Source organism: Phaenicophaeus curvirostris, chromosome 1 (assembly GCF_032191515.1).
Source record: "Phaenicophaeus curvirostris isolate KB17595 chromosome 1, BPBGC_Pcur_1.0, whole genome shotgun sequence".
Lineage (NCBI taxonomy): Eukaryota > Metazoa > Chordata > Aves > Cuculiformes > Cuculidae > Phaenicophaeus > Phaenicophaeus curvirostris.
Genome location: NC_091392.1, coordinates 179,239,364 through 179,262,676, shown reverse-complemented (window position 1 = coordinate 179,262,676; position 23,313 = coordinate 179,239,364). Strand labels below are relative to the sequence as shown.

The following is a 23,313-nucleotide window of genomic DNA, read 5'->3' as shown; positions in this document are numbered from 1 at the left end:
GGGGCACCGCGGGGACCATAGAGTCGCGCTGTTGTCTATGGGGGCGCGGGGGTGCGCGGGCGCTTCCGGCCCACCCCTCGCAGGCCGCTCTGCCCCGCCCGGCCCCGCCTCGGTGGCGGCGCGTGCGCGCCGGGAGCGGCCCCCGAGGGCGAAGCGGCGCAGCCATGGCGGCCTCCATCATCGGCAGCCGGGTGGCGGCCGGGCTCCGCGCCGCGATGGGCGCCGCCTCGGCCAAGGTAGCGGCGGGGCGGGGCCGAGAGGCCACACCGGGGCGCCTGGGGTCGGGAGCGGCGGAGGGAGGGGGCGGCCGCCCCGTCCCGATCCCTCCCTCCCTCTCTCCCTTCCTTCCTTCCCTGCCCGGCCCCGTGTCCCCGCAAGCCCGTGTCCCCGCGTGTCCCCCCGCAGCCCCGTGTCCCCGCGTGTGCCCCCGCAGCCCCGTGTCCTCGCAGCGGTGTGTCCCGTGTGACCCCCCGCAGCCCTGTGCCCACGCAACTGCGTGTCCCCCTGCGGCCCCGTGTCCCCCCGCAGCCCCGTGTCCTGTGTGTCCCCCCGCGGCCCTGTGCCCACGCAACTCCGTGTCCCCGTGTGTCTGTGCAGCTCTGTGTCTTCGTGCGTCCGGCAGCCGCGTGTCCCCCTAGCCGTGTGTCCTCGCGTGTTCCCGTAGCCGTGTGTCCCTGCCCTCCTGTGTCGTCTTCTGTCCCCGTAGCTCTGTGTCCTCGTGTCCCCTCAGCTCTGCGCCCCCACAGCTGTGTGTCCTCCTGAGTCCTCGCAGCTCTGTGTCCCTGCTGCTCCGGTTGCAGCAGGGCTTATCAGTCTTCTCGGTCTGTTTCCCCTTTTCCTTCCTTTCTAACCTTGCTCCTCTAACTTGCTTGGAGATCCCAGTGTTTCCATTTCTACTTGTTTGAGGGTTCAGGCTGTGCCAATAAACCCTTCTTCCACCTCCCATCTCCCAAGTCTTTGCTCTTCTTTCTGCTGAATGCCTTTTTTAGGGAGGGTCTTGGTTTTGCCTGCAGAACTGGTGGGAAGCAGGGCAACCAAAAGAGCTGGGGGAGTCTGCGGTGTGCAGCTATATGGGTGACTTGCTTCTCCTTCCACTTATGGGGAAAGGTCGCTTGGAGTTCCCCTCTCGTGTTACGCAGGGCCTGGCAGGGCTGTCAGTGCCAGAAGCAGCCGCTACGGCAGTCAGCACCTCTCACTTGGCTTTCATGCCAAGGAAAGGGCCTGCTGTTTGCAGAAGGAATCCTTTGGAGGTTAAACAAGCTCTGCTGATTTGCTAGCTTGAAATGCCATAGTAAAGCTCTTGTATTACTTGTGTGCTTACTTTATTTGAAATGAAACAAAATCTTAAAAACCCAGTCTATTAGGAATTCCCTAACACAGGGTTTTTTTATAGTACTTGTACCAATGGTACTTACTAAAAAAATGAAAAATAAATATAGAACTTTGCTTGTATCTGAATTGGGTTTGTCGTCTTTTTAGTTTGAATCTTCTAGTGCTGACCTGTGTACATGGATTAGCTGAATTCAGTAGGCTGGCTTTTTTGTGAGTGTGTAAAGTTAAGGTCTTATTCCTTTATAGTGAAATATGAAAAAATGCCACCAACAGTTTTGACTTTGTGGTTGATAATTTTATTGTTATGGAGTACAGTTACTGTACAGGGTACTCTTTCAAAATCTATGTTGTCTGAAAGTATATGTGTAGCTGTTCTTTTTAAAAGGCATTGCTCACGTATTATTATTTCTGTTATTTTATAATACTAATCAGTTTTTCCCTGATATGCTTTATACAAAATATCTATCAGAAATTCTTGGAGTTGTATATGTCACTTTTGCAAATGAAATTAAGACTCATTCCACACAGGATTTTCCTGGACTGAACATCAGACATGTGTTGTTTTGCTTATTGTTTGTTACCTTGCACTTTTGGGAATACTCTGATTCAGTGCAGGTGCTTGAAAAGGATCATAGCTACTTTTTTTTCTGTTTCATGATACTTGCATAAAGGCTGAATAGTCTGTTCTGTAGTAAATATAGTTTGCCATGTGCAGGCACTAAAGGTGATGTAACTTAGTTTCTGCTGCCCCCCCCCCCCTTTTTAGTTCATAGTATGTCAGTTGGAAGCAATCTACCAAAACTTTTGAATGAAGCCATTCTGCCTGCTTTTTCTCTGTTCCTTTATGCTTCCAGTCTTCCTCAGGGTTCTTTTCCCCACAGATACATTCTTTAAGGTACTTAAAACACCCCTGAGTATTTAGTTGGCATTTAACCCTGCTGATTCTTGTCACTGCTTGCAGCCTCCCCAGCTCTGTCTTACTGCTCCAGTAAAACCTCTCACACCCCAAAATCAGACCTGACGTGAATGACTGTACTACAAGTGTAGGGTTAAGTGTTCAGATGTTTGCATTGGTACACTGAACCATACCTAAATGCCTAAATCTCTTTTCACCTACAAGTGGATAAATTTGTAGTGATTCCTGAGATTATAGATTTTGTTAGATTCATTTCAGTTTCATGTATTTCCTAGACTTTAAAAAAATATAACAAAAGAGCAGTTTTTCAAAACAGAGTAATGTTTTTTGGTTTTTTCTGTTTGTTTTTTTTCCCCCTTTCCCTTCAGGTACTTGGTGGAAGTCCAGGAATACTCAATAATCATGGATTTCAGGTGCAGCAACAGCAACAGAGAAGGCTGTCACTACATGAATACCTGAGCATGGGACTGTTGCAGGAGGCTGGCATTGCTGTTCCACATGGACTGGTTGCCAAGACACCAGATGAAGCTTACAAAATAGCAAAAGAAATAGGTATAATATTAAAGAGAACATATACAATATAGGCATGGGATTAATACAAGGTGTAACTACTTTTTCTGTCTTTCCTGGTAAGACATTTCTTGGTGTTCTGAATATACCTTCTCTTTAAGAGACACTTTCCTGTGAAGTGACTTTTTTGCAGATCTAAGCGTTTACTTTAGAGCTGACGTTTTTCTAATATTAAGTTTTCTAATGCTTAAGATTGCTCAGCACACAAGCACACAGTGAAATCGGTTAAGTGACATAGCTTTAAAGACAGGGTGAGCTTGTGGTGTGATCTAAACTTTGCAAATAGGGCATACACCTTTGCTTACATCTGCACAGACCTCCTATTAGCAGGAAATGAAACAACCTTTGCCTGGGGCTCTTTAATAGACAACAGGGAAACTCGCAGGTCAAGATTCCTTCCAAGTTTTGTTCCTGATTCAGAGAGGCCTTCTGTGATCAAGTAGGCATGCCTGCTGGTTTATAGCTGTGTCTTATCCAGGTGGCTTCATATCTGGAGTTCATGACCCTGTGACATTTCTTGGAGGTCAGAAAAATGAAGTTGTGAAGTGTATTAGTTAGAATCCTTTAGTAAGCTAGAATAAAGGAATTCAGGGCTTCTAGTTTTAAGTCTTATGCTTTAAGTTGATATGTGTTTGATGCTATGGTTTTCTTTGGTATTTGAGGCGTGGAAGGGAAGTCTTCCCAAAACAAGAACACGCTGAAGGAGCTTGAGTTCTTGGGTCATTGCTCAAATGTTGTCCAGAATCCATTTTACATGGTGACAAGAGTATTCTTTGCTCCAGTGTTTTGGATTTCTTTGATATTGTAGTAATTTCCCCACTAGTTTTCATTTAGTATGTACTTTAAAAAAAAAAACAAACCAAAAGAAATCTCTAGCAGGATGAAAAAAATCTTGCTTTTTTTTGGTCCACGTGCTAATTGTTTATTTTTGTTGTGTAAGAGTTGTTGCCGGTAGATACGAGATTATCTTTTGCTTCTTTTCTGTGTGTTAAACTGGTTTTTCATGTGTTTGTCTAAACTTTTACAAAGATAGTTGATAATACTGCTTGTTCTGTCCCCCTAGTGCGGTTCTACATGCTTCTGATAACCTTTAGTGAGAAAACTGCTCTTTGTAAACTTGAGTTTGGCATCAGATTTATTTCCTTTTGCAGATACCTCACTGCAGTTAGAAATTGGTAACTTTTTATCATAGTGTATAACAAATACAGTCTTCTCATTAACAGAGACGATCATAGTTTAGCTGTGGCTGTAGCTAAATCAGTGTAACCCTGTTGTATGAACAAAGCCAAAGCTTAACCAAACTGAGGATTATTTATGCCTGCAAGGTAACGCATGTGTAGAAGAATCAACCTGAGACGTATGAATATTGCAGTTTGTCTTGGAATCTATTTAGAAGAGTACACAACATATTCTTTAAATAATAAAAATAATGAAATTTGGTAGATTTTCATTCTAAGTTTTGCCTGTCTTGAGGTCTGAAGTTAGATGAAATAGTTTGGAAGCCAGAAAGGTTGCTTCCTCTTCGCTGCCCCCTAGCCTTGTGCTCAATACTTTTTCTGCTAAAGACTAAAGTGTCCTAAAGAGAGCAAATTGTTTAACTGTATTTGAAGTAATTTTGAAATGTACATGAAATAACATACAGGATTTGAGCTTGTGTTATTTTCTTCCCTATTACTTTTCCTGAATAATTTTAAAAGAAACAAAGATGAAATTAGATGCTGTGAGCAGCTCTTGAGCAATGAAGACAGGTGGTTTGAAACTTAAGGAAAAATCTTTGAATTTATTTGCAATTTTTTAAAAAAATGGTTATTGCTGCAGCTATCAGATTTCCTAAAGTGCTGTTTTCAACTTGGATTTCTGTTCTGGATTCTGCACATGATCGTTGTTTCACTTGTGATATTTAAGAATGCTTTCTGTTGTGTCATGGGAAGGTTATTGTATACAGCTTTTTCTTTTCACGTTCGTTTGGCTGTTGAGAGTCATAATTGGAATTTGTTGCTTATCACAAACAGTGTTTCCCTATAAAGACCCCTCCATCTCATTTCAAGTAAATTGTTATCACATACTGGTTCATGAAACTATTATTCTTTTAAAATCATAGAATCACTAGATTGGAAAAGATCTCTAGGATCATCAAGGCCAACCATTCCTATTTGCCAATAAACCATGTCCCTGAGCACCTCATCCACCCATCTTTTAAGTACCTCTAGGAAAGGTGACTCAACCACTCCCTGGGCAGCCTGTTCCAGTGCCCAATGACCCTTCTGAGAAAAAATTTTTCCTAATGTCCAGCCAGAACCTCCCCTGGCAGAGCTTGAGGCCATTCCCTCTTGTCCTGTCCCCTGTCACTTGGGAGAAGAGGCCAGCACCCTCCTCTCTACAACCTCCTTTCAGGTAGTTGTAGAGAGCAATGAGGTCTCCCCTCAGCCTCCTCTTCTCCAGGCTAAACAACCCCAGCTCTCTCAGCCGCTCCTCATAAGACCTGTTCTCCAGCCCCCTCACCAGCTTTGTTGCTGCTCCAGACTCGCTCCAGAGCCTCAACATCCTTCTTGTGGTGAGGGGCCCAGAACTGAACACAGGATTCGAGGAGCGGTCTCACCAGTGCCGAGTACAGAGGGAGAATAACCTCCCTGGACCTTCTGGTCACACCATTTCTGATACAAGCCAAGATGCCATTGGCCTTCTTGGCCACCTGGGCACACTGCTGGCTCATGTTCAGTCGGCTGTCAACCAACACCCCCAGGTCCCTCTCCTCCAGGCAGCTTTCTAGCCACTCTTCCCCTAGCCTGTAGCACTGCATAGGGTTGTGCCCCAAATGCAGGACCTGGCATTTAGCCTTGTTAAACCTCATTCCACTGTTCTCAGCCCAGCAGTCCAGACTGTTCAGATCCCTTTGGAGAGCTTACCTGCTCTCCAGCAGATTGACACTTCCATCCAGCTTAGTGTCATCCACAAACTTACTTAGGGTGCTCTCAATGCCTTCATCCAGGTCATTGATAAAGACACTGAACAGGGCTGGACCCAGCACTGAGCTCTGGGGAACCCCACTTGTAACTGGCCTACAGCTGGAGTTGGATAACAACTACTGAGTAATTTAGTCCCTGGGAGTACATTTGGACCTCCTGTAAATGTCCCTGCTCCTTTATTTTCCTCCAGTAGCTCACTGTCTCCATTCAAGACCTCCAGATCTTATCTGTGCCACTGCAAGAATGCGTTCTACTGAAAGCTGTATCTGATGAAGTCTTGAAAGACTTCATTGATTTAAAAAAAAGTAGGTTTTTTTAGTTACTTGTAGACTTTGCAATATGTGGCTCTTCGTATGGTACATGAATGTCTTGCTTAAATTTTGAAAAAATGAGCTGAGTCAATTCTGTTCCGAAGTGGTTGATGAGAAGCTGCTCTATGGCTTGATGATTACTTCTAAGTTTATAGTTTACTCAGCCTACGTGTGCATTCCACCCGGCACTGTGAGCCGTGCTGATGTAGAAGCTGATACACATTTGTTATCAAGAACATGACTAATGAACCTAAAGACTATTTCTTGAAGAACAGATGCTTCATCAGCGTTACAGCAGGTAGCTCAGCAGAATACACTCTTTTAAAAGTGTAGTATTGCTGTTTTCTAAGACGACGCCTATGAATGTATGTACTGCTGTAACTAAAGTTTTGATGCTACCTACCAGCTTCCTCGTTTAACAGTTGTGTGGAAGATAGTCACATGTTCTATACCTGTAGAAAAGCGTAATTTTCTTTTATGCAAAAGAAATTTTTACGATTCTTGGAGCAGCTTTTGTGTTCAAGTAGTTTTGTAGGATTTTGAGAGAATTCCCACAGTTTCATGTTAATGGCTAACTGTCAAATTTTAGTACAATACAAAGCTATACAGTGTAGCAAGTGTTGAGGAAGAGTGCATAACATTTCACTTTCCTACACCAGAGTCCTTGAAAGGAGACTAGAAGCAGTGGAGCCTGCTGCTACTTTTGCTATTGCAGTTTGAGAGATCTAGTTCATCTCCTCATCAGTGTGAGGAGAATCATAAGGAGTGATCTTTTTTGGTGTGCTTTCTACAGAATGACTGAAGTAATTGGCTTGGAGGTATTCCTGCAGACATTTCCGTGATTCGGACCTTTTAAATTTTTTTCAATGTTGTTATTTTATTTTTTTGTCTATTACATAAACATACAACCTGTGCGTATATATATATATATTTAAAGAAAAAGTAATGCATAAGCCTGGTAGATGTATAATTTTGTTGATGTCAGGCTTGCTTTAGTCAGAACCCCAAATTTAGTACAATGTGTGCAATGATTTTCTTAGTAAAGTACTAGCTTTTTCTTTATTAGGTCGTCGAAAGAATAGGTATTCCAGGCATAGGGACACAAAAGCAGGGATGATTTTCTCCTTAAAGTATGCCATACCTCCCTTGGTAGTCTGTGATTAGTTGTGGTTTTTTTTTAATTCTGTGTCACTAAAAGCTCACATTTAGTTTCTTTTATTTTTAATACATTTTGGGGTTTTTTTTGCAATTATCAGTTTTCCCTGTTTGTGAATTATCTGCTTGACTAAGTTAACTGACAATCCTTTAGGTTGTCTGTAGAGTCTGGAGCTCCAGAGTGTTAATTCAGATGCTGTAGGACATGGATGATGATGTAAGGTAGCAAACTCATGCAAAAATTCCCTAGATGTTAAAAAAACCCTGTTGTAGTGGTCAGTGATAAGTGTTTTGGGTTTTTTTTTCCAATTATGTCCCTGCTTAGCTGGTCAAAATCTTAGATAACAAGCAGTAGAGGTCTAGAAGCCCAATAATTACTTGAATTCTGGCAAACGCTGCTTTTTCGGCCTTTGAAGCTTAAATTCTGATTCAGCTTTTGCTTTTTTCTACAGGACTTCACGCCTTTCACAAATTCAAGTAATTTACCAGCAGATTAAAATGTTGACTGCTGTATTTTAATTGCATAACTTAAGCTGTTGCCAAAACCAAACCTGTCTTGTGAGTTGGTGAAGAACTTGATGCAGTTGATTAATGTCTGGAAGTATTTGTGCAGAAAATAATACTTTGTGATAGGCATGAAACGTCTTCAGTCTCCTGACTGGTCTGACCCTTTCAGTGAAAGCATGAAGATTCCTGGCACATAGTTATGTCAGTAATCATACTTCTGATTTTCATGCAGTGATTCTTCCAACACTCAAAAAATTTTAGATGCTGAAAAGATATAATTTTGAAGTTAAATTCTAAACAACCATACTTATTAGTAAAACACAGGCAGTACTCTCTGAAGAGACTCCCTGTCTCTATTGGCAGAGTTAGTGTTGGGATATTCCTTATGTTGAGACCCCTGTTGATAATATCTTTTAGTTACTAGCCTGTCTTTTCTTTCCATAATTCCAGTGGAAACAACAATATTATTAAAACTTAGAGTTTTTATTATATCTGTGCAACAAGAAAAAAATTGATTTGCATTACAAATGGAGAGATATTCTTTCGGGAGCTAAAAAGTTTTAAATACAGAGTAACCAAGGCAAAAGTCTCTCTCCCAGGGTAAGTTTGCAGTTGAATGGTAGTTGAGAATTGCTTGACACTTAGGTTATTAACCTGTCACTGCCTTTTAGTCTTGCCTGTTGTGTCAGGACACTTTAGACTTGCGTAGTTATCATAATGTTTATAATAGGTGGAAGGCTGTGCTGCTGCTACAGTCAGTATTGGACAGAGAAATGGCAAAGCAATTTGATAAAGGTCAGATTGGAAACTTGTAAAGTGGAACATTTTAATAAAAGTTATCTGTCCTAATCATCACATTATCTACTTGCACAGAAAACGTCAGAAACAAAGAAAAGCAAGCCTCTTGCTTCTTAAGAAACTTATAATAAGATTGTGCTTTACTTAGATGAGCGCATGCATGCAAGGAGAGACTGACCTTTCTCCCACTTTGAAAGCTTAGGTTATGGAATTCCTTCTAGTCAGTAAATATCAGTATTGCCAGAAATGAAGGTCAGGCTGTTTCCTGGCTGTGTAAGTCGCTATCTAGTTAATAAACCATTGTGGAAGAAGAAATGTGTGGTGTTAGTGCTATGTAGATTTTTGTTGTCCTGAACAGATAGGTGCTAACTCAGTGTTCTGCTGGTTTCAGGCATCTGTTCTCCTTGATACCTGCTCTTAATTTTCTAAACATTTCCTGATTCTTTTCAGGCTGTTTTACTTATATGTGCTTCTGGTGCTAACTGCCATTAATATGGAAATGCAGTTCTTAACAAATATTCTGAGTTTTGTGCATTGGTCTGTAGCTTGCTTTCCTGAGACATTGGCTGTATTAAAGGTTTGTTGTTTTGTTCCAGTGGCCTGTGTTAAGATTTTACAGTTTGCTCCTGCTGCTGAAAGCAGGTGTCCTGCTTTCTGTCCCGCTCGCTTCAGTGTCCTTGTGCATGTGCTTGTCTCACACACCGCAGACTTGCAAAAGTACTGTCTGCTGGAATGGCTTCTGCCTTCAGCAGAATCACTTTTCTGATAGGCTTTGGGGCACAACTGCACAAACGTTTATGCTGGTATGAGAAAGGAGACTGGAGTGAGAAGCTGAAGACAGGAGGCAGGACAGGACTGTGGCTGTGGTGTGGGCTGGCACAAACTGTACTAACTTTGCACGTGGATATCTGCTCTAGGACAGAAACTGCTTTTTTTTTTTATATTGAAACAAAAGCCTAGCAGTATTTCAAGACAGTGTGAGCAAAACAGAAGAGTACAACTGTTGATACTGAGTAGAAAAGCTGCTGGTTTCCAAATTTTTTCTTGGATTACTGTGTATCAGCAGCTCTCTGCTGTGTCAGACTGTGTGATGGTGTGGCAGCTGTAGCAGTGGAGATGAGGTGTGTGACCAGACTTTTCTGTCCTAGTCCTAGAGTCACCTTAAATAGGAGCTGTATGAAAAATTGTCTGTTAGACAATAAGCTTTCTGCATGGTTTAAGTTAAGGTTTTCCTCGGGACACGTTATCTTATATTTTTTTTCAGGTACATCAATTCAGCTTAATTGCTTGTAAACACAGCTGGTCAAATAACCCGTTAAGTGTTATGCGTTTATGCAGTCAAGCAGCTAGTTTGCTTGCAGTGCTGTAGGAAAACAAATTACAAATCATTAATATCCTGCTTACTTAATAGCACAATTTTTTAATTCTGTTGCATAAAGAATTGTCCAATGACAACTTTGTTATGACCGAAACTGATTGCGAAAAGTTTAGAGTTGTTTCTCACACACTCTTTCTTCAGATGCCTTTCATATGCTGCCAAAGTATAATCATGCATAGTAATTAAATTCTTATGAAATATTTTATGAGATCAGGGCAGTGGTACATCTAGCCCAATGCTCTGCCTCCTGTGGTGGCAAAAGAACATGCTGTTTAGGGAGGTTGTTAGCTGGGCTGTTTTCTGCAGTCTGTGCCCCTCATTTCATCCCAGCACTCACAATTTTTGTCTTGGGAATATCACAGGAAACGTTTCTGTCCAGTTTCTTTTGAATCTCCTGTGCTTCCATCATTTGTCCTGGCAGGCTTCACTATCTTCTGTGTAAAGAATTGTCCCTTTTTCTTGCATCTTTTAATAACTGACTTCCCTTGGTAGATGGTTTTTGATTTTTGCTGGAATAGAGAAGGAAGTAGGTTGTGTGACGTAGTTGTGTGTTCTTGCTCTGCTACTATAGTAAATCAACATATACTTGTATCTGTTTATAACCTTCATGCTTCTTATGCCCAAGAACTTTGCGTTAGTTGTGAATTCAGAGATCTGTTGTTAGGTAGACAGTCAAGAAGTAAAATCCCTAAGTAGCTACTTCAGAGTAGTAACTTGAGCATTTGCTTTGCTTGTAGCCACCCTAGCTTGTGATATTGTGCCAGTTTAATTTTATCTGTTCAGGCAGGATGGAGTTCAAAATAGGGATTACCACACCTTTTTTGTCTGCCATAATTTTTTTCAGTATGTGTAGTGGCCAGTTTTGCTCAAGTACTGTAGTTTTTCTTAGGCTTTTTCATGCTGCCTTTTCACATCCAAGAGAACAGCAAGTTCTTTCGTTGCTCAGAAAGACCAGAGTGGCTCAGCTAATGGTGGCATGAGAAAAGACGATATGTGCTGCACAAATGTGAGTGGGGCAGCTTTTAACATCTTGTAGTCTAGCTGCTCTCTGCAGTGTATTCAGGGTAATTGAACTTGAATAATAACACAGGGCTTTGTTTTCCTTCCTTTATCACCTTAAATGAACTTTGCTTTTTGTATTTCATAGAATCATAGAATCATAGAATCATAGAATAACCAGGTTGGAAGAGACCCACCGGATCATCGAGTCCAACCATTCCTATCAAATTTCAATGACACCTCAGAATATCCCCGTGGATTTTGATTATGGTCTTATACTTTACTTTTTAAACCCAAGTTCACAGCCTCACCTGCTTAGACTAATATTTTGTAAAGGATTTTTTACACAGTTAAAGGCAACTAGAGGGCTCACTCAGCTTTCTCTGGGAAAAATAGTGGATTTACTTAGGCTGTAACTTCTGCAAAGCACTCAAGCTTACACATCAGTGCTCTGCAGGTTGGAGGCCATAGTGGACCTGCATGTTGGCTTGGGTAAGTGCCACAGATATTTATCATTGCTGGGAAGATAGTGTTTACAGTTAAAAGGTATTTGTACTTGATTGAGGAAAATATTGGATTATGGTGTGTCAGATACTCGGTTTCATCTTGTTAGTAAATAGTCTGTGAGATGCTAACCATTTCTTACTGGGTGCTTAGTCATTTGTGATTCAAACACGTCTTGATATATCAGAACACTCAAAGCATCAACACTCTTGGATACTAACTCACAAAGGTTTGTTCACAGAACCACCTAAAGCTGAAATTTTGGGGTGGTTTGAGACTTTTGGGATAACCTATGTGAATTACAATACAGTCTTTGATTCACATATTTGTGTTTTGAAAGGGGGGAGGAGAGGAGATGTGGGGATAAAATAAAACCAACCTTTATTATTTCACCTTGGGCAATTTGTTTTAGTAGTCACAGATGACAAATTTTGGGTTTTCTTTTATTCTAGGTTCAAAGGATCTTGTGGTAAAAGCACAGGTTTTAGCTGGTGGTAGAGGAAAAGGAACATTTGAAGGTGGCCTCAAAGGAGGAGTGAAAATAGTTTTTTCGTAAGTTGTTTCTAAATTATGCGACTGAGTGGAAAAACTTAAAATTTTCACGTTGTGAATTGCACATGTTGCTTAGTTTAAAATCAGCATTTTAATTATTAACCTTAAAATAACAAAAAATTAGGTAAGTTTTTTTTAATGCTACTTCTGTTTTTCTGGCAGTTTCTTTGTTACATTCTGAGCTTCTTTTATTCTAGTCCAGAAGAAGCAAAAGATATCTCCTCCAAAATGATTGGAAAGAAGTTGTTTACCAAGCAGACAGGAGAAAAGGGCAGGATATGCAATCAAGTATTTATCTGTGAGCGCAGATATCCCAGGAGAGAATACTATTTTGCAATAACAATGGAAAGGTCTTTTCAAGTGAGTAATATTAGAAATACAAGTAAACTAATTAACCTGTTATAGCTGAATTTTTAAGAAAAAACCCAACCCCCCAAAAGGCATGCTGTACTGGTCACTTGCTTTTGAAAATCAGAAATATACATGAGAAATTTTGTTTCCTAGTATCTCTGACTATATGATTGCCTTAATGTTTAGGTGCTTTAGACATGAAATGCTATGATTCAAATATAAGGAATAAGGAATGAGTATCGGTAGTCCCAGCTGAAGTACAAAATCGTATGGCTGAAGGGGGCATGGGTGGAATGAAGGGGTTATTTTTGTTTTCATTTTAGTTTACACTTATCAGCCAGATGCTTATACTAGAGTTTAGTTTAAAAATACAGCTTTGTGTGTGTGTGTATATGTACATGCTATTTAAGAGGGTCAGGAACAAGATATGTAGAAGACTTTTGGAAGAGCCAGTCATTCTGGATAAATCAAAACATCCTTGTTCCTCAATGTGTGGAGGTTCCTAGAGGTGCACAGGTGTGTCCCTCAGCTTTGAAAGTGCTGGTAGCTTGCTTATGCCAATACTCCTTCAGAAACTGGTAAGAAGATTTGGGCATAGAGGTCTGTTTTCAGAGCTTTTAGAAGATGAAAGCCATAGTCTCTCCTGATTTTATGTTCTGTATGTGTGTGGGTATGTGGGCACAGTTATTGAAGTGTGGCAGTGTATTTTTTGACAGACTAGTGTGCCATTATGGAGCGTAGAGCGTGAATTGCTAAATAACTTCAGCAAAGCCAGGTTAAAGCAGATCTTTGGCCTTTATGTTCTGAAGCTCTGCAGAAACTGAGTTTGGTCTATCCAGATGCTTAAGAGTTCACAGAGACAGTGCTCTTGGCAATTAGAGGAGTATCTCTAGCACGAATATGAAGTCATTTTGTGTGGAGGAGTGAGGAAACTAACCTTAGTCTTTTTTTTGTTTGAGTATTTTTTTTTGTGAAATTAGGAATTAAATATTGTATTTGTTCCTTTCTCTTCCTCAGTAGTGCTTTGTCTGATAGGAAGGTATCAGTTATGTTGGGTCTTAGTACAGTTATGTGACTTGGACACCGACGTTCTGTTGTACTCTATAATGGAGCAGATCTAATTGTTGTGGTATGCACCTCAGATTTACCACAGGGTGGCACTAAAATACCGTAAATGGTTAGATTTTATGAACTGAAAATTGTGTAAGCAATAAGCAAGCATCCTTATGGGTATAAAATTGACTGTAACTGATTTAAGCAAATCAGATAAAGAAGAGATACATATTTTCCTGACTTGTTCTTGCTCTTGTATGAAAAAGATCTTATTAGGGTATATTGGACCTAACAGTATGTATTATTGTCTTTTGAGAGGATTGTGCTGTATTTTTACTGACTGACTTTGTAAGTTGTGATTTTAGATGTGCTTGTACTTGCTGTAGCTTGTCCGGGATGCTTATGATAAGGAAACAACTTTCTAAAGAAGGAGGTGTGAAGGTTGAATAGCACATAGTGTGTATTCCCAATGTTTTTTCAAACCCCTTACTTTAAGGAGGGGGAGAAGTCTGTAAAATAAGCAGTTGAAAGTGGAACTTGATGTCTTCAGTGTTATTTGCCAATAGAGGCAAGACGACTTATGTTTTAAGCAAAACTGTTCACTTTGGTCAATTCTGTGGAACAGGGAGTTATTTCTGTAATGTGTTTGTAGCTTCCTGACTGTTCACTATATGAATATCCAGAAATGTTCACTGTGTTGAATCTTGCTATTAGATGTAGGATAATTCACCCTGTGTATGTTACCATTTGGAGGGATGGCGATGGGAGGGGGCTAGTGTGGTTACTAAGCATGTTTTCTGAACCAGCATCACACTTACAACAGTTATAAGGCTGTTTAATATTTAAGACCTGTGCTGATCTGAAGTGCTGCCTTAGTACACCAGCTGTCATAATCCATGCACGGGTGGTGATCAGGGAGGGTAGGTTGAGATGATACAAGTGAGTATGTCTTTAGTGTAAACTGGAGGACTGTTCCCATGAGGAGAGATTTTAGGTTCCATGGTAGGAAATCTTGATGTTTTAGTTGACATTTAGTTAGCTTTTTTAAAAAAAAACCCTCTGCTGCAAATGTTATAAATTCTAGTTTCTTAATTTCATGAATAATTGAGTGCTGTTTTGTCAGAACTTTGTGACTTACTTTCAGTGATGGCTGTGTACGTACTGAACTTTGCGATCCTGCTGAACAGGAGTAGTTTGCAGTAACTTGCCACTAGGTTCTGCAGACCTAGATTTGTCCTTGGAGTTGGAGCATGGCAGAATGAATAAATGAGTGCCTGACATTTGATGTGTGTTTGTGTAGGGGTGAGTGGAGAAAAGGAAAATGACAATCTGTTCTTTTTCTGGTGACAACCTAAAAGATAAAATGCATATGATTACTAAATTACTTTCTATCAAGATTTAAAACTAGTATGTCTGTATTAATTGCTGTGTTGCTACTGTGTATGCAAAGAACAGTTTTCCTGGGTAAAAGAAAGCAGACTCAACATCCACCTTGAAATTTGGAAAGTATTAATAAAAGGTTTTATATAGATGTATTGAATAGATGGTAATGTCCTCCTTGGAGCATACAAGTAAAATGCCCAAATCAAAAAATTTCCAACTGACAATAAGGTTTTATTGCTGTGAGGTATTTTATGAGAAGAGCTAAGTTTCAATTGTATGCTATAAAATTTCTTATGCTTTTCTTTTTTTTTGTTCTAGGGTCCTGTGCTGATAGGCAGTTCTCAGGGTGGTGTTAATATTGAAGATGTTGCTGCAGAGAATCCTGATGCGATAATTAAGGAACCCATTGATATAGTAGAAGGCATAAAAAAGGAGCAAGCTGTTAGGGTAATTGTTAATGCGGAAAAGTACACATTAGTGAGGATGGGAGGGTTGCTTCTAAATTTTGTAAAGTGTGCACGCTTTCAACCTGCTGAGTTGTCTTAAACCCTTTTGAGATATTGAAAGAAATTTGGGTTAGATATTTAAGTATTTTCAGGTGATAGTCACAGCAGTGGGTTATCTAGCTTTTATGTAACTTTCTGGAGGCATATGATTGTGACTTTTTACTAGCTCTTTTTTAGGATAAGTGTGGTGCTTTGTATTGAAAACAAATCTTTTCAAATGCCAGAGTTAACATTTTTTTCCAGGAAGGCAGGAAAGGTTCTACATCTACAAATTCAGTTAGTACTGAAATAATAACTAAAGTGGGACATTCGTAATTTGTAACTAAATCAAACCCTGAACATCAGTTAACTGATCAACAATCTTTTACTTTCAGCTTGCCCAAAAAATGGGATTTCCTCCTAATCTGGTGGATGAAGCAGCTGAAAATATGATCAAATTATATAATCTCTTCCTGAAATATGATGCTACCATGATAGAAATAAATCCTATGGTGGAAGATGCGTCAGGAGTTGGTAATGTTTATTCTTCATATTCTTCATGTAACAGCTTAAAAACTTAGTTTCTTTGCGTTGCTAAAACTTCATCTGTATTCAGCAAGGTAACATGTTATGTTGAAATATGAATTTAGTAAAGCACATAAGTTTGAGAATCTAAGCATTGTAAATATCTGCTCTTAATTGGTAAGTACTATCTTAAGTTTGAATAGCTTCCTTTTTAAAAAGCTTTCTTTAAAAAGAGCACATCCTCTTGAGCGTTTGACTACCCAGCCTAAGGCGTTCCTGGAAACTGGGTCTTTACAAAATTCATGAATTGAAGCTGGAACCATCTTGAGTATTCAAAGTTGGTATTGAAAAGGGGACCAGAATAGTAGCGCTTTCTAGAAATTTCCTGCCTTTACTGCTCAGTCATCAGAATGATTGAGTTTTATGTTTGATGTGTTGAATGACTATAGGTGTTTAATTGATATCTTGGTTTCTAGCGTATCTGGTTGCAGAACAGTTAGTTAGTGTTCAATCAAAGCCAGTTGTTCCCATCTCACCCAAAAATAAATCTGCGGAGAATATTTCTACTTGAACTTGAGTAGAAGGGTTTTAAATTTAAACATGGATGTAGCTCCTTCATCGAAGCTTACAATTATTCTACTGTTGTTTTTTTTTTTTAATAATACTGCTTAAATGAACAATATGAAGCGGTCTCGCCCATCTTTTTCTTGTGCCTCGTCATTTTTGTATCACCTGTAGTGAGGGGTAGAAACTAAGTCTGAGATTTATACACACAGAAACTTAGTTCTTGTGTAAAGAATACCCTTGGTTTTCCATGTCATCTGCTATATCTAAGTGAGACTTTTGTGTTTATTCTTCTGATACCCTTTCTTCGAACTCAGATGTTTTTTCATTGTGTTTCTGCGCATGCAGACTAAAAGCAGAAAACTCGGGGATTAAAAAAAAAACCCAAAAAAGTCCTTCTGTAGCAATTAATGTTATGCTAATTACTGAAGCATAATTTGTGCAGGTTTATCAAGCAGCTTGTTATAAGCTTCTTCGTTTTTGGAGAGTCTCAAGAAATGTCTTCGTTTTTTATGCAGTTAAAGGGACTTAGTGATGATGTGGGTAAACTAGAGAGAATCTTGTATTTACATGCAGTGCTAGATGTTCCTTTTCAGCAAAAATTCCTTTGGACCACATGAGCTAGCTGCCAAGTTTGACTTAACAGACTTTAATGTATTCATGTAGCAGTTGAGCTCTTATTCCAGTATTAAATAATGTTTGTTGGGTTTTTTTTTTTTTGTTTTTAGTGATGTGTATGGATGCAAAGATAAACTTTGACAGTAATTCAGCCTATCGTCAGAAAAAAATCTTTGATATGCAGGATTGGACACAGGAGGATGAAAGAGACAGGGACGCTGCAAAAGCAGATCTTAACTATATAGGATTGGATGGAAACATAGGCTGCTTAGGTATGTCCTATTTAATGAATTTTAAATGAACTAGTGGATTTATAAACTGTATTCCTAAATGTTATCTTTATTTTCATTTAGTCAATGGTGCTGGTTTAGCTATGGCCACAATGGATATAATTAAACTTCACGGCGGAACTCCAGCAAACTTCCTTGATGTTGGTGGTGGTGCTACAGTGCAGCAAGTGACAGAAGCCTTTAAGCTTATTACCTCTGATAAAAAGGTGAGGGAAGAATTGGCACATCAAGGTCCTACACAGTGGTAAAACAGGCTATGATTTGAAAGGCAATGCTTAGTTCCTGTTTTCCAGAAAGCACATTTTTATCAACATAGAATTAAAAAGGGAAGAAAATGGAGATGTTAGCTAATCTTAGTGCAAATAAAGAAGGCCTGAAAACATGTTGAAATTTTTTCAATTTTTTAAATACAGGTTCTTTACCTGTGTACTGAGTAGGCAGGTTTTTGTCCTCCAGTTGAAGTTACAGCTGTATTTGAATATTTCCGGAAATCTTTGAGTCAGAAACTCCCTCTGCCTGCTGTGTAAATGGAAACTGGTATTCAGATGACCTTCCATTTCTTTTTTTGTTTTGTTTTGCTTTTGGGCGCATTTAGCAGCTGCATCTGCTTTGTGCATATAGTTGTGGAGATGAATATTCACTGTGCTGTGCAAAACCAAGTTTCTAAAGTACTAAGTGTACGTAATGTAAGATAAAATAAATTGTAAGGGGCTTGAATGGGCATTAATTTTTATCCTATCAGAAGTTTATCAGAAGCCTATGATTATTATTAAAATAATAAATTGAGGAAGAGCTCTGCCATTCCAGAAGGGCAATGCAAGGACTGGATTGATGGTCTGCATAGAGGTCCTTATCCTAGTAGAAACTCAATGACAGTTTGGGACTTTATAAAAAGAAAGAAGAATATGAAAAAGAGCTAACCAAAAAAGGCGGGAGTGACTTGCAGGATGTTGTAATAGTACTATACTTCTGCACCAGAATTTTGTGCACAACTTGCTTATCTTTGGAAAGAGCCAGCAACAAATAGCGAGTGATGCTATACAGACGCCTAATCTCTCTTCCATTGGAAAGATTCTTGTTAATAAATGCAGGGTCCAACACAGTGTCTGAGTGTGTTATGGAATCCCAGAATTGTTTAGGTTGGAAAAGACCTTGTAAGATCATAATGTCCAGCTGTTAACCTAGCATTAACAAGTCTGCTGCTAAACTATGTCCCTGTGCACCACATCTACACAACTTCTAAACACCTCCAGGGATGGCAATTCAAGCACTTCCCTGGGCAGCCTCTTCCTGTGCTTGACAAACCTTTCAGTGGAGTAATTTTTCCTAACATCCAGTCTAAAACTCCCCTGGTGCAACTTGAGGCCATTTTCTCTTGTCCTGTCGCTTGTTAGCTGGGAGAAAAGGCCAACACCCACCTCAACAGTGTCCTTTCAGGTAGTCCTAGAAAGAAGTGAGGTCACCCCTCAGGATCTTTTCTCCAAACTAAACAGCTGGGAAAAAAGTGAGGGGACTGGCATAGAGCATCTGAATTACAGAGAGAAGAGAGTAAGAATCTGGGAGTTGTTGATTTAGGAGAAGTTCTTGCAATCCCAGTTTTCTGCTGATACATGGACAGAGGGCATCCAAACAGACTTCTTAATGTATTTTTCCCGTTCTGCTTTGTGTTGGCTGCTTGCTATTTTATCAGAAAGCAAGGATTGTAGCTGGGGTTCTTGGTGCTGGCAGTCAAACAGCAGTACAGCCGTCTAGTGTCATGGACTGCACTCTGGCTGACAATCTGGGTTCAGTTCAGGGGTAGTTTGGGGCTGCCTTCTGGGATGCCAGTCTGAGGTGCTTCTACCCATTAGTAGCAGGAGAAAAAACAATGCCATACAGATGAGCTAGTCTTAATTGCAAGATAATGAGAAGCAAGCTATTGTTTATTAACCAGCTGCACATTAATGTTATGTTTTGTTAAGTTTATTCTGTCCTCCAAGGCTGTCTACCCATTTTTGCTCCACTTGATTCTGTCATTGACCACGGTCTAATTATCCTCCTTTCCACCACTTGAGTTAAAAAAAGACTTTTCCTTAACCTCAGGCTTAGTCCTCCTGAATAAAATATATTTCAGATAAGCTTACCTCCAAGCATGCTGGCTTTTAAGTAAACTATGTAAAGTGTCTTGTGTATGAGTTTTGTAAATTTTCTGTGTTCTTTAGCATGGCTTCTTCAGTATGTGGGGGTACTAGTGTGGGAAGTATCTCTGCTGGAGTAATGTTAGAAATGGAAAGATAAACAGCTGACAAGTTGTTAAATAACTTTACTGAAGTTTCATCTGTTTGATTTGCTTGAAGAAAATCAAACAGCTCTATTCATCTTGCTGAGAATATTTTGAAGTAATGTAAAGTGTTCGGTTTGTACAGAATACACACTGTAAGAGAAATGGCTGTTGCCTGCAACTCATGCTCGATTGAAGGACAATGTGTAAGTGTCCTGGGATGAGCATTTTTGATAGGGTTTTTTCTGAAGTAACTGTTCTGTTGTGTGTGAATTAATGGAGCTGTACTTTTGTTGTTGTTGTTCTCCAGAATGGAAGCATTCCCTGTATTTTGCAGAGTCCCTTATTACGCATACGGAGCTTGAATTTTCCTTAGCCTGAAAGGCTCAGTGATGCTTTTATCTGATGTGCCTATGGCCGTTTTTAACATGAATGTTGTCATTGATTCTGTAGGTACTGGCTATTCTGGTAAATATTTTTGGTGGCATTATGCGATGTGACGTGATAGCACAAGGCATCGTTATGGCAGTAAAGGATTTGGACCTAAAAATACCTATTGTGGTACGGTTGCAAGGTGAGTGTGCTTCAGTACACATTCAGTATATTTCTGTCCATATTGACAATGTTCTTGAGCTTTTATATTGTGTAGTAATTTACCTGTAAGCTGAAGACTATTGAAAAATAAGGCAAACCTTGAATTTAGATGGTGAGGATTGGCAAGTTAATAAAAAGAGATTTCCTGATTTTTATAACTATTAAAGCTGTTGCCTTCTAGATTTATTCACTAACTTACTTTTGGAACAGGCTCCCTAGAAAATATGAGAGTACTCTGGTAGCAGTAGTCTCCTGTTCAGTGAGAGTGGCATTTTGTCTTTTTTTTAAGGTACACGAGTTGATGATGCCAAAGCTTTAATAACAGCTAGTGGTCTCAAAATCCTTGCATGTGATGACTTGGATGAAGCTGCAAAAATGGTAAGATAGCTGGTTACAAATATTCTTTTCAGAGCGTAGTAACTGTTGCAGAATGCTGAAAAGTCAAAACTCTATACATTCAACTAAAGGCAGCATAGGATAAATCACAGTGTCAGTTATTATCAGGACCTGAAGCAAATGTTTTACAAATTAGTACATATTTTGTGAGGAGTACCATGCAGCCAGAAGCTATTGTACCCTAGAAATTTCTGTGTTCGGGACTTAGATTCTGCCCCCAACTCTGAAAACCCTTTTGAAAAATATGTTTAAAAAGAAGTAAACCAGGTAAATGACCAGATCAGTCACTTTCCTTGGAAGAGGAATGGCTAAAAGTTTAGCTTTATTATTAATTGGAAGAAAATACTTGAACTGAGGCAGCTGAAAAATGCAATATAACACTTCTTTTGACAGACTGCTATACTTCAGTATGTGTGATTAAACCCAAACATAGTTATGTTCCTTTTGCCTCATAAGGTAATTGGATATTTAGGCATTCAGACATGTTAGTTGTGAATTTTTTGGGTGGGTGTGTTTTGTTTTGCTCTGTTTCCTGGAGTTGAAGCTCTAGAAGCAGCTGTGGATTGCTTGGAGGAAGAAGGAACTTAGCCTGGCAGGATGGCCCTCTGTTTTACAGAATACTGTTAAATCCTGCTAGAGTGATGAAGCTTTGCTTCTGTCAATGGAAAACTTCCCTAGCAATGCATATGGGTCTTTAGGCTATATTTCATCTAGGTGTTCACCAAATTCTAAGGTTCTTGATGAATCTGAAGTTCTCAGGCGAATCATCTCAGCCATGGAAATGGAGTTAAAATTAGTTTTGTAATCTTAAATTATCTTTATCTGTAGAATGACTTCTTGAAAGGGTTATAGCTAGCTTTGTAGATTGCCCATAGGGAATTCCTTAAACAGGCTTATGTAAGATGGTGGAATAAGTGGGATAAACAAGTGGATGAGGATAGATCAGAGTAATAAGCTGAGCATTCATAGCAGTGATTATAACTGGTGGTATTAAACGGATTTTTTTTCTGCCTAAATATTTAGCAGATGTTTGTGTATTGTTCTAGCTAGCTAGTATTTTAGGTGCCTTTGTAGTTAGGTAGTGTGGACAAGAAAAACTTACTACAAGTGTGGAGCAACATTGGAGATGAAAATTTTTGATCTGCAAAAAATTAGAGGTCATCTCGTGGATTTTTGTATCACGAGGAAACTTCTAGTTCTGAATATTTTTTCTCCCTAAAGAACCACTTAAGTATAATAATTGGTTTTAAGCAGGAAATAATTAATAGAGGTTTTAAATCACTGTGCAAGAGAAGTTGAAGCTCCGTGAGATATCAAACAAAGATCCAGAAATGCTTGCAATAAGAACTCTGAGGAGAAAGAGCTTTTAGATATAAAGAATCTCTTGTGGGTGGGTACACCCAACATCTTCCAAGAAAACAAAGTGGCACAGAAGGTTTAAAACTTGTAGCATTTTATCAAGATACTTGTTTGTAAATGAGAAATAGATGTTGTGTAACTGTGTGACATGTTTTCTAAAAGACTGAACTTTCATTTAAAGGTGATTAAGAAACACTGGACTAAGTAATAATTCCCTTACTCTCACCTTAAGATCTTGCTAAAGGTTCACCGTCATTACTTGGGTTAAAAAGATTGGTCCAGCTCACTTGTGGTAGGATTGTTTTGAAATTAAGTCTTTATTTTCTGTTTTTCAGGTGGTGAAACTCTCTGAAATAGTAAATTTAGCAAAACAAGCTCAAGTGGATGTTAAATTTCAGTTGCCAATTTGATCTGAGAGCTGTCATGCCAGTGTCTAACATGTTCTCTGAAATACTATGTTCTGTGGGATGTTTTTAATTTTTCTTGTGTGTGGAGGTTTTGACTGTTTGACAGGCGCACAAACTGAAGTACCTGGTCTTTAATGTTAACAATTGGAATGGTCAGAGTTCTTGTAAGAGCTTGTATTGCTGATATTTAGTCCTTCTTAGTTGTTGTTCTCAAGCCTCCAGCTTCTGCTGCAGAATGTCACTTGCAATATACTTCTGCGTTGTCCAAAGTAAAGCTTCTGGTTGAAAAATAATTATTCTGAATAAATTCTGAAGTTACCTTACTTGTAAATTTGTATTAGCCTTGGTTAAAAGTAAATATGACTAGATTATCTAGTTGTCCATGTGGAGAAATGTATAGAAACGGTATTTTATACTGGAGACAGTTGTACTTAGTATAATGGACATGAACAAACCGATCATTATTTATGAACAGGTGCAGTTGAACTTGATCAGAATCATTTTTAGAAGTGCTTCACTGAAGTGGCTGGTAACTCTTCTGGACAACATGTTTAATCACTACAAAAATATACTGTAGCACTTAGATTTTCACAATTTCTGGTCCTTACAAAAAAGTATTGTGTAGTTTTATATATGAACGTGCATTTACTGAACTTCAAGGAGACAGAATACAGAGAGAATTAAAATGTCTATTGTACATCGCTAATAAAATTGTACATTAATAAAATGTCTCTCAGAGCTTCTGCTGTCTTTTTCTTCTTAGGTTGCCATTTTTATAAATTTCATAAACTCATGGATTAAACCATAATTTAAGATAGCAAACCAAAAAATTTTTGGAAGTAAATTTGTGTTAGCACATAAGTTGATTTTTTTTCCCTCTTGAATTACATTGTGTAATTAAAACCATGTGTGCTCACAGTGTATTGAAAAGTTTGGACAGATATCATATGTACAGCATCTTGCTGAAGTGGCCGAAACCGGTCTCTACGCAAACAAATATGCAGGAAAATGTTGCTTCTACTGACAAAGCTACTACTAGC

General features: G+C 39.3%; 1 protein-coding gene across 1 annotated transcript; it reads left to right on the top strand.

The window, feature by feature from the left end:
* Positions 1 to 102: 102 nt before the first annotated feature.
* Positions 103 to 23,011, top strand: SUCLA2 (succinate-CoA ligase ADP-forming subunit beta). Its single transcript, XM_069881501.1, has 11 exons — positions 103 to 236; positions 2,617 to 2,800; positions 11,889 to 11,988; positions 12,186 to 12,348; positions 15,094 to 15,222; positions 15,656 to 15,794; positions 17,078 to 17,239; positions 17,321 to 17,463; positions 19,971 to 20,091; positions 20,401 to 20,489; positions 22,202 to 23,011. The coding sequence occupies exons 1-11, from the start codon at positions 165 to 167 to the stop codon at positions 22,274 to 22,276; spliced, it is 1,377 nt and encodes a 458-aa protein (XP_069737602.1). The 5' UTR covers positions 103 to 164; the 3' UTR covers positions 22,277 to 23,011.
* Positions 23,012 to 23,313: the final 302 nt, after the last annotated feature.

Bases quoted from the DNA above. Each gene is read 5' to 3' on its own strand.
- SUCLA2 (XM_069881501.1), top strand. From the start codon at position 165: ATGGCGGCCTCCATCATCGGCAGCCGGGTGGCGGCCGGGCTCCGCGCC. The intron at 11,989-12,185 runs GTAAGTTGTTTC...CTTTTATTCTAG, and splicing joins GGAGTGAAAATAGTTTTTTC to TCCAGAAGAAGCAAAAGATA. The intron at 15,795-17,077 runs GTAATGTTTATT...TTTTGTTTTTAG, and splicing joins GGAAGATGCGTCAGGAGTTG to TGATGTGTATGGATGCAAAG.